Below are 16292 nucleotides of genomic sequence, written 5' to 3'. Positions count from 1 at the left end.
CCTCTTGAAATGCAGCCACTTTGGGTAGAGTTGGGCAAGGCTCAAAGAAATGTGGGGATCATATGGAATGTTGGTCCTGCTTGGTTCTCTTTCTAAATAAAAGCAAAAGTTCCCCAGCAGAAAGAGGGTTAAAGAGTCTACTTAAGTAGCATCAAGAGAGAGCACAAATTCAAGAGAATTAAAAATGTATGAAATCTATGTAAATGTATGAAAAATTAAAAATGTATGAAATGCAAAATATTATGATGAGTTGTAGTTAATAAAAGGAAAGGAGGTGACATTTTAAAACTGGTGAGATTTGAAGCTTGAGAATTAATGGAGAGCAATTGATGGAGGAAAAGAACAGAAAGTATGATAGTGGTTTTGTATACTTGCCTTTCTTAGGGGTGGGTGGGCGGCGGGGAAGGTCTGTCTTTTAGAGTGTGCTGTGGGATCAGGTCACATGTTTCTTAACAGAATGACAGGCCTACAGATTTATCTGTATTCCCTCCAAAACAGACACAGGGAGATTTTCTTGTTATTTGAGACTGGCCCACGGCCGCTGCCGTGAGAATGAACCCACATGAATTTTTGAAATCCTTCATCTGTGTTACTGCAAAGCACTGATTTATTGAGGATGGGGATTTCCTGATTTATTCTTCAGCATCCTAAAGATTTTCAGCAATTCTTTAAGATCCGCTGTTGGTGGCTAGTGAGGAAGGGCCTAGTAGGTTCTTTCCGAGGGCCCCACTTCTATGTGGCATATCTGTTTTATAGATGAAGATTCTGCTCTGAATTGTATCACAAGGGGAGCTACAAAGGGTTGAAGATGTGAATTTTTAGGGGGATTTTCCTTTGAAGTTCCGGGTTTGGAAATTGACTACCCATCCCCCATCCCCAGTGGAAATTGACTAATTCCCTACTGTGCCTGGACCTGGTAAGGGGGAAGGAGCATTAGGAACCCCCTGGAAGGCTTCTGGAGATGACTGGGCTTGCAGTGCACAGCTAGTGCCTCCTTTCTCTCCTTTCAGGATTTATAGTCTGGCCTATAATGTACAATTTTACATAGTTGAAATTCTATGAACTTCTAGAAGTTGAAACTTCCATAAACTGCTTTTTTCACTTATCAATATATTGTAAGATTCCCCCCTCCATTACGTTCCTAAACATAAATTTTAATGGATGTTTAATATCCCATTATGTATATTTAATCTTTTTTCGCCATGGGAAATTTAGGCTTTTGGTGTGTGGCTATGGCTATAATAATTGATACTCTGATGAACATCTTTGTTCAAAAACTTCTGTCAATGTTTCTAATTATTTCTTTAGAATAAATTCATAAAAGTGAGATTTCTGAGTCAAAGAATATCCCATGAATAAAACTGAATACACTTTGCTCACCTTCTTTTTCTCCAGAAATGCTAAATCAATTTATATTCCCACGGTGAAGTATAACAATGCAGAATTTCAGCCGACTGCCTTGAATTTAATGCTTTATTTCATTCGGAAAGACAAAAGTATTTTTATTAGAAAATTATCTTTTGACCACAGCCACTATTTAAAGTAGAAAAATGCACGTACACAAGGTGAAATTATATGTATGTGAGGGGCATTTTTTTTTTTTCTGAAAACGAGAGGAAAAACATGCCAGCAAAGAAATACAACAGAAAGATGGTATGTGGGGCAGGGTTAATAATCAGTTGAGATTTTTTTCAAATATAGCATGTACTGAAACATTGAAAATCATTTGCTACCCTGGGGTGCAAGCACATTTTATGTCGCTGATGTGCAAGTGCAGGACTTCCAAAATGCCGAGAGAGGTGAGATGTCAAGTTGGAATCCTGCATTTCAAATACATTTGATGAGAGGTGGGGGCAGGAACAGCTCTCATGCCTGGCTTTGTAGTCAACTGATATTAATTGGAGCCTCGGTGCAAATCAGGGCCTTGTCACTTACTGAATTCGATCAGACCAATTACTCTCTAGGGCCTTGTTTCCTTGTCTATAAAATGAAGAAAATATTAACACCGGTTCTGAGGATGCAGAAAATGCTGGAAGGAGCTCCGCGCTCTGTGCATAGCGGACAACTCGGACAGCCCCCTGGGGCTACTGGGTACTTGAAATATGGCGGGTCTGAACTGAGGTGTGCTCGGGGTGTGCAAATGCACATCCGTTTCAAAGATTTAGTACTAAAAACGAATCAAAACTATTTGATTAATTCCTATATTGTTCTATAGCAAAATAATTCTATTTGAGAAACTTTAGGTTCAAAGAAACACATAATTTTAATACTTTATTTTTACTTTCTGAATCTTTTTCCTTTTTAAATGTGGCTTGCATTATATTTTTATTGGACATCACTGCTCTCGAACAAAATAAAGGCTCAGTAAAAGATTTTTAAACAGAAATCAAGGCAGTTGTGTTTCTCCTTTTGGAGCTGCCCAATTGTCATTTTATGCCCTGGGGGCATTTGACTCTTAAGCCAGTGTAAGGCATCTGGGAGGGGTCCTCTCATCCCCCAAGATTTAGAAGGGCTGGGGTAGGGATGATGCATAGTATTTCATTGTTTGTTAGGGGAGTGAGTGCAGAGTTTAAAAATAGTACCCTCCTCCCTCCTCCGGCCCCATGCTGATCCCTCCCGAGTTATTTCTGTTGGCTGCATTAGGAACCTGACATTTGATTCATTGAGTGGGCCCTGCCCCGGTCCTTTAAAACAGAATGAAGAGTTAGTGAAAGGTCAAAGCCACCATGGCTGGTGGTAGCTGCCCCAGGCCGTGACAGGCACAGGAGAACGGAGGGAATCAGAACAATTATGGCAAAATGCTTGGTCAAGATCCAGACCCGGAGGGGCCTCCGCTTGCACATGGTGAACCACTGTAGCAGCAATGTGTTTGTCCGTCTGCTGAGACACAGCTCCAAGATCACAGCTAGAAATGCCGGTACGTGCCCTTCCCTAGGCTGTCCACGCCTGGGGGCACGGTGTGGGTTCCAGCTTCCTGCTCGCTAGCAGCTAGCAGCTGGGAGAGAAGCCAACGTGAACCTAGTGTTAGAGGTTAGTTATAAGGATGGGAGAGAGGGAGGGAGGCTGAAAGCCCAGAGAAGCAGACTGTGCAAGCAGGAGCAAGGGGAAAGTGGGAGGGCCTGGAATGGGGGTCCTGGCTCTCTTCTTACCTGAAAATGGTATGAAGTCATAAAGGCTAATAAATTACACTCCAGTTGGCAGCTTTCGGGAGGAGGCCGTGGAGGTGTGTCTAATAGATAGCTCAGGATCATTGGAAGATTATGGAGAAGGTAGATTGGATGTTTAGACGCGCTCCCCACTCCTTTTCATTGTTTACAGGCTAGAATCAAGTGTGCTTTCCTGGATGAGGCATAACTCCCCTTTCTCTTCAAAGTAGAGCATAAGGGAAAACACATTATTGGTTAAAGAATTGGGAGCTGTTCTGTCACTTTCCTTCTCTTTGAAAATATATTTTGTGTTATTTTATGGTCCTTGGGGGAAAGAGCCATTTTAAAAATTAGAGCTTACAGTTGAAAAGATGCTGTTAGGGGCACCTAGGTGGCTCAGTCAGTTGAGCATCCGACTTCAGCTCAGGTCATGATCTTGCGGTTCATGGGTTCGAGCCCCGCGTCGGGCTCTGTGCTGATAGCTCAGAGCCTGGACCTGCGTCAGATTCTGTGTCTCCCTCTCTCTCTGACCCTCCCCTGTTCACGCTGTCTCTCTCTCTCTCTCAGAAATAAATAAAACATTAAAAAAAATTTTTTTTAAATATTTCACTAAGAATGAAAAATCCAGGGGGTGCCTGGGTGGTCCAGTCGGTTAAGCGTCTGACTTCGGCTCGGGTCATGATCTCACGGTTCGGTTTGTGGGTCCGAGCCCCATGTCTGGCTCTGTGCTGACAGCTAGCTCAGAGCCTGGAGTCCGTTTCAGTTTCTGTATCTCCCTCTCTCTCTGACCCTCCCCTGCTCATGCTATCTCTCTCTCAGAAATAAATAAAAAACATTAAAAAAAAAAAGATGCTGTTAGATACAGATTCAGATATGGTTTTCACCAGTTAGTTGAAACGAATCCTGAGCAATATCTGGAATTGGCCATACTTCATACACGTGGAACAAACTTATAAGTGAATGGAAATAAAATTAATTTGAACTTGTGTAATGACATAGGTGATGTGTTCTTATCATAACTTCTTTTATGATAATACCACCAGTAGCCAATCCATGCACGTTGACATGTAGGATACAAGATATTTTTTTTTACATGAATGGAATTGTTCTGTATTTTACAATTCATTTTGTTCACTTTATCATGACTTGATACCTTCTGTATCAATACATATTAATCTATGTCCTTTTTTAAATGGCTGAAGAATATTATGCAGTGTAGAAAACCATAATTATTCAGTCTCTAAATTCTTGTTGGAAGTGAATATATCCTATTTTTTGTCCTTAATAGAAAATGCTGCAGTGAATGTGCACACAGGCATTTCACTGATAGTTTAGTGAAAGTGTAATTGTTGGGTTGAAGGATACACAAATCTTAAATTTTGACAGAAATGGGCAAATCATCCTCTTAAAACACTAACACTCAGTAACAAGGTGTGTGTGAGAATGCCTACTCCCCCAAATAACCACTAACCCTGCTGAGATTTTTGTTTTAATTTACAGGTCCCTTTTTACTAGTGAGGGTAAGCATCCTTTCAAATGCTAATTTCCATGTGCATTTCTCCTGGGTGTTGCTTATTTGCACATTTCTCTTCTGTTTTTCTCCTTTCCTTATAGACTGTAGCAATTCTTTTATAATCTGCATGTTAATCCTTTGCCTTTTACAGATACCTTTTTCTCCTAATTTGTTCTTGGCTTTCAGTTTATTTTAATGTTGACTTTGAGGCCCTCTGCACCATTCATATGCACAGTTGACTTCTCCGTGGGTGGATTACTTAAGTTTTCTATGGTCTAAGTTTTTTCTTTTTTTAATGTCTGTTTTCCTCATTCCAAGATTACACAAGTGTTTTCTTTTTCGTGATTAATGCAGAAGCTTGAACTATGTGTAATTGCTAATCCTCAACTGCTTTTGACTTACAAAAATGGTGATTTCATGCGGTTTGGATTTAATATTGTTTTTATTCAACATGTTAATTTTTTCAGAATTGTCACATGTGTATGTCATGACATAGGGATAGAGACTTTTCCTCCTACATTGTTTAGCAGTTTTTCTCAAGGTTATTTGCAATCTTCATTATTTCCAAAGCTATGGTTCTAATTTGTGTATTTAACAATTTTTTTAATGTTTATTTACTTTTTTGGAGAGAGAGAGCGAGCGCATGCGCGCTCGTGCTTTAGTGGGGGAGGGTCAGAAAGAGAAGGAGACACAGAATCTGAAGCAGGTTCCAAGCTGTCAGCACAGAGCCTGATGTGGGATTCGAACCCACGAACTGCAGGAAGTTAGAGGCTTAACCAACTGAGCCACCCAGGTGCTTCTCTCATTTGTGTATTTTAGCATTCCTGTTGCATTTCTAATTTTGTAGGATAGTTTCATTTATCAGGTCAAGTTTCCCCTAATTGACATTTTTTTAATCCAAAACTTCTTGACTCATCATGTATACTTTCTCCATTTGCCATTTATGAAAATGTGTTGAGATTTGTATTGGAATTGCAGTGAATTTTAATTAGAAAAGGTATGGATCTTTGAAATATTGAGTTCTTCTATTCAGGAACATTGTTATGTCTCTACATTTTTTTCAGATTTTCTTTTATGTTATTCAACTATGTTTTAATACTGTCCTCATGCATACTTCTTACTGATATACCTGGATATTATATGGCTGTTCTAAGTTGGGCATTTAGCTATTTTGAATGAGATTTTCTGTGATCATATTTTTATATTGTCATATTGTCTTTCCTTGTGTGCATTTAACCACCTGCTTTGATAAACTGATCTTGCATTTGAACACCTCACAGAATCTCATTAATTCCCATAGCTTCTCATTATAAACATTCGCCCTTTCTTGCAGATAATAGTGTTATGTGCAAATAGTGACAGTTTTGTGTCTTCTTTTCCAGTATTTCCAATGCAGCATTTTTTGTGTTTATCACGTTGCATTACTGAGGGCTACCAGAATAACACCGAAGAGTAGCGAGGGCTTTTTGTAACGTTCCTGACTTTGGCGTGATGATTGATTGTGGTGACAGAGAGATCCAAAGAGATGGTATGACAGCTGCATCAGTGAGGATGCCATTAGCAGCAAGTAATAGCTCTAACAAACACTTGTTAAATCATAAGGTGATTTATTATCCAAGACAAACTCCAAGTCCAGGGAGAGGGAGGATTCCAGAATTGAGAACCCAGGTTCATTTAATCTCCCTACACTGCCCTTGTCAGTTGGCCAGAATTCCCCTCAGGCCTGTTGCCGTCAGCATCAGAGGATGGCTACCAGAATTCCTGGTATCTCCTTCAGATGCAACAATGTCAAGAGAAAGAGTCTGGATCTTTCCGGATGTTCTTCTGAGAAGCAAGAAACCTTTCTCAGAAGTCTCTATGCCTCCAACACCACCCACCCCTCCTGCAACTCTTCCCTTCAATTTTCATTTTCCAGACCAGATACCACCAAGAGAATGGAATTACCATGACTGGCTTAGACTGATCATTTGGGAGAGAAATGGACAATAAGGAGTCAACTATAGAAACTACCAGATAAGAAGCATCTATATCAGACTAGATTTCCTGTGCTGTATTTTACATCCCCGTGACTGATTTGTTTTATAATGGGGAAGTCTGCACCTCTTATTCTCCTTCACTTATTTTGCCCATTCCCCCACCCCCTCCCTTCAGGCAACCACCAGCTTGTTATGAGTCTGTTTCTATTTTATTTGTTTTGCTCATTTGTATTTTAGATTCCACATATAAGTGAAATCACAGAGTATTGTCTTTTTCTGACTCGTTTCACTTATAACACCCTCTATGTCCATCCATGCTGCAAATGGCCAAGATTTCCAGGGTGTGTGTGTGTGTGTGTGTGTGTGTGTGTGTACATGCACCACATCTTCTTTATTGATCTATCGGTGGAGATTTACATTGCTTCCATAGCTCCATAGCCTGGCTATTGTAAACAATACTGCATTGAACATAGAGATGAATATATCTTTCCAAATTAGTATTTTCACTTTGGATAAATAACGAGATGCAGAATTGATAGACTGTATGAGATTTCTATTTTCAATTTTTTTGAGAAAACTCCATACTGTTTTCCATAGTGGCTGTGCCAGTTTACATTCCCACCAGCAGTGCATGAGGGTTCCTTTTCCTCCACATCCTTTCCTACATTTGTTATTTATTATTATTTTTGTTACTAGCTACATTTGTAGCTACATCATGCTACTAACTATATTGGTTATTTTTGATACTAGCCATTCTGACAGGTGTGAGGTAATATCTCATTGTGGTTTTGACCTGCATTTCCCTGGTGATGAATGGATTTTGAACATCTTTTCATGTGTCTGTTAGCGAGTTGTATACCTTCTTGGGAAAAGTGTCTTTTCAGATCCTCTGTCCATTTTTTTAATTGGATGTTTTTTGTTGTTGTTGTTGTTGGGGTTTTTTGGGGTTTTGTTTTTGTTTTTATATTGAGCTGTATAAGTTATTTATATATTTTGGATATTGTTCCTTATTGTAAATATTACTTGCAATATCTTCTCTTATTCAGTACGCTCCCTTTTCATTTTGTGGATGGACTCCTTCACTGAGCAAAAGTTTTTAGTTGGATGTAGTCCCAGTTGTTTACTTTAACTTTTGTTGCCCTTGCCTGAGGAGACAGAACCAAAAAAAATATTGCTAAAACTGCTGTCAAAAGAGTTTACTACTTTATGTTTCGTCTTAGGAGTTTTATGTTTTCAGGTCTCACATTTAGGTTTTTAATCCAGTTATTTTTGTATATGGTATAAGAAAATGAACCAGTTTTATTCTTCTGCATGTAGCTGTACAGTTTTGCCAACACCATTTATTGAAGAGACGGTCTGTTCCCCATTGTGTATTTTTGCTACCTTTGTTGTAGATTAATTGACCATATACACATGGGTTTATTTCTTGGCTCTCTAGTCTCTTCTATTCTATGTGTCTGTTTTTGTGCCAGCACTACACTGTTTTGGTTACTACTGCTTTGCAGTATGTTTGAAATTTAGAATTGTGATAACTCCAGCGTTGTTCTGCTTTCTCAAGATTGCTTCAGTTAGTTGGGGTCTTTTATGCTTCCATACACATTTGAGGATTGTTTGTTATAGTTCTGTGAAAACTGCTGTTGTTATTTTGAGAGAGATTGCATTGAATCTGTATATTGCTTTGAGTAGTGTGGACATTTTAACAAATATTATTTCAAGTCATGAGCCTGATGTATCTTTCTTTTTGTGTCATCTTCAATTTCTTTCCTCAATGTGTTATAGTTTTCAGTGTACAAGTCCTTAATCTCCTTAGTTAACTTTATTCCTAGGTATTTTATTATTTTTGATGCTGTTGTAAATGGGATTGCTTTCTTAACTTCTCTGATAGTTCATTATTGATGTATAGAAATGCCACACATCACTGATATTAATTTTGTATCCTGCAACATTACTGAATTCACTTATTCTAATAGTTGTTTTTGTTGGGGGTCTTGAGGCTTTCTAAATATGCTTTCATGTCATCTGCCAATAGTGACAGTTATACTTCTTTTTTATCAATTGGATGCCTTTTATTTCTTTCCTTGTCTCATTGCTGTGGCTAGGACTTCCAGCACTGCATTGAATAAAAGTGGTGAGAGTGGATATCCTTGTTCCTGATCTTAGAGGAAAAGCTCTCAGATTTTCACCATTGAGTATGTTAGCTGTGGGCTTTCCATATGAGACCTTATTATGTTGAGGTATGTTTCCTCCATACTCACTTCATGGAGAGACTTTATTATGAACAGATGTTGAATTTTGTCAAATGCTTTTTCTGCATCTATTGAGATCATCATATGATTTTTTTATCCTTCATTTTGTTTATGGGATGTATCCCATTGATTTGTGGATATTGAACTATCCTTGCATTCTTGGAATAAATCCCACTTGATCATGGTGAATGATCCTTTTAATGCATCATTGAATTTGGTTTGCTAATACTTTGTTGAAGATTTTTGCATCTATGTTCATCAGGGTCTTTGGCCTGTAATGTTGTTGTTGTTTGTAATCTTTTGTGATTTTGTAACAGGGTAATGCTGGCCTTGTGAAATGTGCTAGGAAGCTTTCCTTCTTGTCATCTGACATAGTTTGAGCAAAATATGTATCAACACTTCTTTAGATGCTTGGTAGAGGGGCGCCTGGGTGGCTCAGTTGGTTAAGCATCCGACTTCGGCTCAGGTCATGATCTCACGGTTCGTGGGTTCGAGCCCCGTGTCGGGCTCTGTGCTGACTGCCAGCTCAGAGCCTGGAGCTTGTTTCAGATTCTGTGTCTCCCTCTCTCTCTGACCCTCCCCTGTTCATGCTGTCTCTCTCTCTCTCAGAAATAAATAAAACATTAAAAAAAAGTTTAGATATTTGGCAGAAGGGTGCCTGGGTGGTTCAGTAAGTTAGGTGTGCAACTTCGGCTTGGGTCATGATCTCACAGTTCATTAAGTCCAAGCCGACAGCATAGAGCCTGCTAGAGATTCTCTCTCCTTTTTTCTCTGCCCCTTCCAGGCGCTCCCTCTTGCTTTCTCTCTCTCTCGCTCTCAAAAAAATGCTTGGTAGAATTCACCTGTGAATCCATCTGGTCCTAGACATTTATTTGTTAGAGATTTTTTTGATTACTGATACCATTTTGTTGTTGGTAATCAGTCTGTTCAGATTTTCTCTTCCTAATTTGGTTTTGGAAGATTATATGTTTCTAGGTATTTATCCATTTCTTCTACCTAGGGTGTCCAATTTGTTGGTGTATAATTTTTTGTAATATTTTATAATTCCTTGTATTTTGGGGGTGTCAGTTGTAACTCTTCCCTCATTTCATTGATTATTGATTTGAGTCCTCCCTTTTTTTTTCTTGATGAGTCTGGCTAAAGGTTTAACAGTCTTGTTTATCTTTTTAACAAGAGCAGCTCTTAGTTTCATTGATCTTTTCTATTGTTTTGGGGATCCCTATTTCATTTATTTCTTCTCTGATGTTTATTATTTCCTTCTTTCTAACTTTGGGCTTTATTCCTCTTTTGCTAGTTTCTTTAGGTATAAGGTTTGATTGTTTGATATTTTATTTCTTGAGATAGATCTGTATTGCTATCAACTTCCTCCTTAGAAGTGTTTTTGCTGCAACCCAAAGATCTGGAACTTTGTGTTTCCATTTTCATTTGTCTGTGTATTTTTTTTATTTTGTCTTTGATTTCTTCATTAACCCATTGGTTATTTAGTAGCATTTTAGCTTGCTCGTATTTGTGCTTTTTCCAGTTTTTTTTTTCTTGTAATTGATTTCTAGTCTCATAGTTTGTGGTCCAAAAAGATGCTTGATAAGATTTCAATCTTTTTAATTTATTTTGATCTATGCTGGAGAATGTTTGATGTGCACTTGCAAAGAATGTTGTTCTGTTTGGGGATGGAATATTCTGTATTTATCTGTGAAGTCCATCCATCTGGTGTAATGTGTTGTTCAAAGCCACTGTTTTCTTATTGATTTTCTGTCTGCATGATCTGTCCATTGACCCAAATGGGGTGGTAAAGTGTCCCTTATTATTCTATTACTGTCAATTTCTTTGTGTTTGTTAATATTTGCTTTATATATTAGGTGCTTCTATGTTTGGTACTTAGATATTTATAATTGTTATATCCTTTTGTATAGGAGGATTGATCCCTTTATCATTGTGTAATGCTCTTCTTTGTCTCTTGTTACAGTCTTTCTTTTAAAGACTGTTTTGTCTAAGTATTAGAACCCCAATTGGTTTTTCTTCTAATTGCCTATTTAATGAATGATGCTGTACTAGGTTAATGGAGGTGAGGAGAAAGTAGTACAATAGGAAGTTATATTATTCATTTGAATTTACATTTTACTTGAGGCTTAAGAATCGCAGCATTTGTCTGTCTCTGTTTGTATGGAACGTCTTTTCTCATCCTTGCACTTCCGGTCTGTGCCTTTTTGTCTGATGTGAGTCTCCTATGGCAGCATATAGTCTTGGTTTTTATCCATTCAGTCACACTTTGTCTTTGAATTGGAGCATTTAGAACATTTACACTTAAAGCAATTGTTGATAGGTACATACTACTGTCATTTTAATTGTTTCCTGTTTTTATAGTTCTCTATTCTTTTCCTCTAGTTCTCTTCCCTTTTAAAATGGTGACTTTCCTTGATGTTATGCTTGTCTTTTTTTCTTTTTTTAATTTTTTGTGTACCTGTTACAGGGTTTTGGTTACCATGAGGTTCATATATGAAGCCCTATGTATATAATAGTTTATTTTAAGTTGATGGTCACTTAAGTTTGAACATGTTCTAAAAGCACTACATTTTTACTCTTGCCTTGTTTTATGTATAAGATGTCTTATTTTACTCTTTGTTTTGTGGGCCCCATAACTAAATTTTGTAGATATAACTGGTTTTACTACTACTTGTCTTTTAACTGTACTAGCTTTAAAGATGATTGATGTTTGCTTTTACCAAGTAAAATTTTTTCTTTCATAATTTTTGTCTTCTACTTATGGATTTTTCTTTTCCATTTAAAGAAGTCCCTTTAACATTTCTTGTGAGGCTGGTGTGTTGGTGATTAACTTCTTTAATGTTTGGTTGTCTGGGAAACTCTTTCTTTTAATTCTGAATGATAACCTTGCTGGGTAGGGTATTCTTGGTTGCAGGATTTTTCCTTCCAGTACTTTAACTATATCTTTTTTTTTAAATGTTAATTTTTTTTTGAGAGAGAGAGAGGGAGAGAGACAGTGTGAGCAGAGGAGGGCAGAGAGAGAGGGAGACACAGAATCCAAAGCAAGCTCCAGGCTCTGAGCTGTCAGCACAGAGCCCAGCATAGGCCTCAGACCCACAGGCTGCGAGATCATGACCTGACCCAAAGTCAGACACTTAACTGACTGAGCCACCCAGGCACCCTAGCACCTGAACTATATCTTGCCACTCCCTTCTGGCCTACAAAGTTTCCTCTGAAAAGTCAGCCGACAGTCTTATGGGGTATTCCTTGTAAGTAATTAGTTGCTTTTTTCTTACTGCTTTTAAGATTCTCCCTTTATCTTTTTGACATTTTAATTCTTCATTGCCTTGGTGTGGACCTCTTTGAGTTCATCTCATTTGGGGACCTCTGTGTGTCCCGGACATGAATGTTTGATTCTTTCCCCACGTTAGGGGAGTTTTTAGCTATTATTTCTTCAAATAAGTTTTCTACCCCCTTCTTGTCCTTCTGGGATCCCTATAATGTGAATATTAGCACACGTGCTGTGGTCCCAGAGGTCCCTTAATCATTAAAATTCTTTTTTCTTTTTTCTGTTCAGCTTAGATGATTCTGTTACCATATCTCCTAGTTTGGATGATAGCCATATGAAGTTGAACTCTTAATCTTGATGGTAACATCTAGAAGGGCTGTGTGCACAGTTTCTCAAAGTAATAGAATACTCTTTTCAAAGAATAGCTGGCAGCTCTTTAAGGGACACTAGTGCCCCACAGAGCTGTGTTGAGCAGTGATGCGGTAACATATTGGAGCCCTGCATATGGTTGAGACCCTAAGAGAGAGAGTACAGAATGACAAGTCTAGATGGTTCTGGCTCCCACAAACAGAGGTGAGATTCTGAAGAAGACAGAGGTAGCTCAGAATCACTGGATGAAAACCAAGAGAGTGTGGTCTAAGGGCTGAGTGGTTGGTTAGAGGGCAAAAAAGAACACACATTGTCTTTAGCAATGTGGTTGTCCTTGGTGATTCTGGTGAGAGCCATTTCAGTGGGTTGGCAAGGGCAGCTGCCACAGTGTAATGACAAGGACCGAGTGAGTCATCCCCTTAAATTTTAGATACTGAAGTTGCCCAAAATGTTGGTAAGACAAAGAGTCTCAAAATGGTCAGCTACTCTTAGAGACATGGCCAGGATGTTGGTAGATAATGACCATAAGAAGAAGTGAGATTCAGGTACACAGATGGAAATGACAGTAGGATTCTCTCTCTGTCTCTCTCTCTCTTTCTCTCTCTCTCTCTCTCTCTCTGTGTGTGTGTGTGTGTAAGTTTTTAATCGTCTATACTTTCCTGAGTCACTGGGATGACTCTTCATGGGTTTTAAATAGAATGAATGGGCAGCCTCCCAAGGATATTCAGAGGCATCAGGTACATTTCTAGTATGAGATCTTTTGCAATGTCCATGCCTGAAAGTGAACACCCTCATCTGAGAAAGTAAATGTCATCCTCAGGATCTTTTCTTTAAACCTGTGGGACATGAGCTTCACTTGAAGGATTAAACTTTATTCCCAAAAAAGGAAAGATAAAGGAGTCACATAGGAGGTCAGTGGTATACTGTCTTCCCACATTTTGGAAGTCTGCATGCTGCGTAATGTGGATAGAAAACATTTTAGGGACTGACTGCACTTGCAGAATGTAGTAAATGTTAAAGTTTATTTTATCTCTAATCCAAACTGTTAATCCTCACAACAGAGAGTGATTTAGGGGGAGGGGCTTCTACCCTGGCCATGATACAATCATATATCTGACATATAATTAGGTGACTGTAAAATTGGTTAGGCAAAGCCTTTGAGAGTGAAAAGGGAACTTGAATAATGCTGCTAAGACAACAGTATACAGTGGGATTGTTCTCGGCAAAGGGGAGAAATGATCATCCTACAGATGATGATCCTGATCTTAGCAAATGAAATGGGGCCAGTAACCAAGAAGACTCTTTCTCCTTAGTTACAAATTGATCTCTCTGGGCCTCTCAGATCCCCTTTTTCTTCAGGCAACATAGTGGTTTAGAAGAAGCTTTGGGTCAGACTGGCATGGATACAAATCCATGCTCTGTTGCTTTCTCTGGGCCTCAGTTTCCTCATCTTCTCTTATGTGTATGCAATGACTATGTGCTTAGAATGTCCAGCCTTGTAAAAATTTATTAAAATTCTTAGTGTCTCTGTCTTTTCTCCCTCACCCACACATTTTTCAAGAGTTACAGGAATAATAGCTTTGCTTATTATATACAGGTGATTGATCCTTACAGGGAAAGTACATGTATAGTTTTAAGTGGGACTTTTTAAAAATGTTTATTTATTTATTTTGAAAGAAAGAGAGCCCAAGTGAGGGTGGGAAAGAGAGCAAGGGAGAGAGAGAGAATCCCAAGCAGGCTCAGTGTGGAGCTAGATGCGGGGCTCGAACCCATGAACCATAAGATCATGACCTGAGCCAGAATCAAAAGTCTGATTCTTAACTGACTATGCTACCCAGGTGCCCCTTAAATGGGACACTGTATTGCCCGACTTAAACTAAGAGCAACACAACACTGGAGCGGGAAAGGTCCATTTTGCAGAGAAAAAGTCCAAGACCTACGGAACTGAAGTGACGTGCCTAAGGACACACAGAAAGTTCTGGCTTAGCTGGGAAGTGAATCCAGGTCCCCAGAATTCCAGGCCATTGTTCTTCCTGTCTGTCCTATTTCCTAAAAGTGGAATGATGGCCTGTCCCTCCCCATCCCCCACTCTTCCTTCACCCTTCTTCTCCCTGCCCAGAGCCAATATGGCTATGTTGATCAAGCTAAGTAGATTATTAGAAGTTAGCTCACCTCAAGAAGGATGATGGCTCTGGCTATTAGGTAACAAATATGCCACCTCCTTAGAGACCTGTCCCTTTTGGGTGTGCCTGAGCAGTGGCTGCCAACCCTTTCAGATCCAGTGTTCTCATTTAATAACAAAGATTTTGTAATGTTCTCTCTATGATCCTGAGATGAAACTCTGAGAAAACACAGTCTACTTACACATAGCTTTAAGAGTCAAATTGATGCTTTGATGGTACTGTTAGGAGAAATTAGAAGAAAATAATTTATGGGGTGCCCGAGTGGTTCAGTCGGCTAAGCATCTGACTCTTGATTTCGGCTTAGGTTATGCTCTCACAGTTCATGACCTGGAGCCCTGTGTTGGGCTCCAAGCTGTCAGCTTGGATTCTCTCTCTCCCTCACCCTCTGCCACTTCCCCACTCACATGCATGTGCTCTTTCTCTTGCGCGCTCTCTTAAAAAAATGAAAGCAATTCATAATAAAATAGTCTTTCCAAAGGGTTTTCTTAAGTATGACTCAGTGGGAGGCAGAATGGAATGGGATGCTGGTACCTATAGGAATGTAGTGGTGGCACATGAGCACCAAGGGCACCACTCACAGATGCAAGAACGTATACTACTGCGTAGGCGTCTCGGACACCGTAGACTTTCAGGACAGCAGTGATAGGATATTCTGAACAGATAAGCAGCTCTTGTCCAAAAAATTCCTTCAGTTTACCCAGTGGATGTATGCGTGAAAAATTCAGAATATACTTCTCATACCCAAATGCCTTAAGTTTAAGTGTAAAATAGAGACAGGTCATAGTTTCAGACCATTCTAGCTACGTTTCTGCCTAGATGGGTAGTATTTGGTAGGACATCTGAAAGTCATCTGGGATGCAGAATGATCACCGTAGGGGGATGTCCTGCACATCCTTGACCCACACCCATTAAATAGCACTGGCCCCTCTAATCATTGTGACTTCTCACAGTAGCCTCTGTGATTTTCTAAATACCCTCCTCCCTGACAAATGGCAGTACCACTCTGTGTGTATCCTGCTCTGCATGGCTTCAGGGGCATTCCATAGTTGGGAATCAACACAGGGTGACTTGGAGTGCCTCACAGGGAACCAGAATGGTGGTTCCTAATGGTGCCATTTTCCAAGAAAGGCGTGTTGCTCACAAGGTGAATGTCCTGAGGCCGATGGCAGGGATGGAGGCAGGAGCAAGGCTGTGGAAGCATCTCCTGCAAAGGGAGCCAGTTTGGTTTCAGCCAATGACAGCAATAGCAGTGGCAGATTCTAAATGGAAAAGTTATTGCCAAGTGGGTTTAAAGTTTCCCCAAGTAATCCAAACTCCAGCATCTTTGCCAATGAAGTTAGTGCAAATAAATGCAAATGACTGGTGATCTATTATATTATGATATCACCATATTGCCCCTAAAGGNAGTAAATGGAGGGGCTGATTTCTAAATGTAAATGTATGTAATACTTATTCCATTTTTACCTGCCACTGATTTTTCTGTGTACATAAAAGTTCTCTGTATTTTCCATATTTAGCAATAACCACATTTTCAGTAACAGCATCTGTCAGAATCCTGTGGAGTAGGTTGTTTTGTGGCTCCTGTGTTGTT

The 16292-nt window shown here is 39.3% G+C and overlaps 1 protein-coding gene across 1 annotated transcript in view; it reads left to right on the top strand.

Moving 5' to 3' along the window:
* Nucleotides 1–16292, top strand: part of FRMD3 (FERM domain containing 3) — a 299629-nt gene that overhangs the window by 269519 nt on the left and 13818 nt on the right. The window contains exons 13-14 of the mRNA XM_077749548.1: nucleotides 1396–1496; nucleotides 2741–2917. Coding sequence (XP_077605674.1) covers nucleotides 1396–1496; nucleotides 2741–2917 — 278 coding nt within the window. The remainder of the gene's footprint in view (nucleotides 1–1395; nucleotides 1497–2740; nucleotides 2918–16292) is intronic.

This window comes from Crocuta crocuta, unplaced genomic scaffold (assembly GCF_008692635.1).
Source record: "Crocuta crocuta isolate KB4526 unplaced genomic scaffold, BGI_CrCroc_1.0 scaffold99, whole genome shotgun sequence".
NCBI lineage: Eukaryota > Metazoa > Chordata > Mammalia > Carnivora > Hyaenidae > Crocuta > Crocuta crocuta.
Note: the sequence above shows the minus strand (reverse complement) of the source record. Positions and strands in the feature narration are given on the sequence as shown.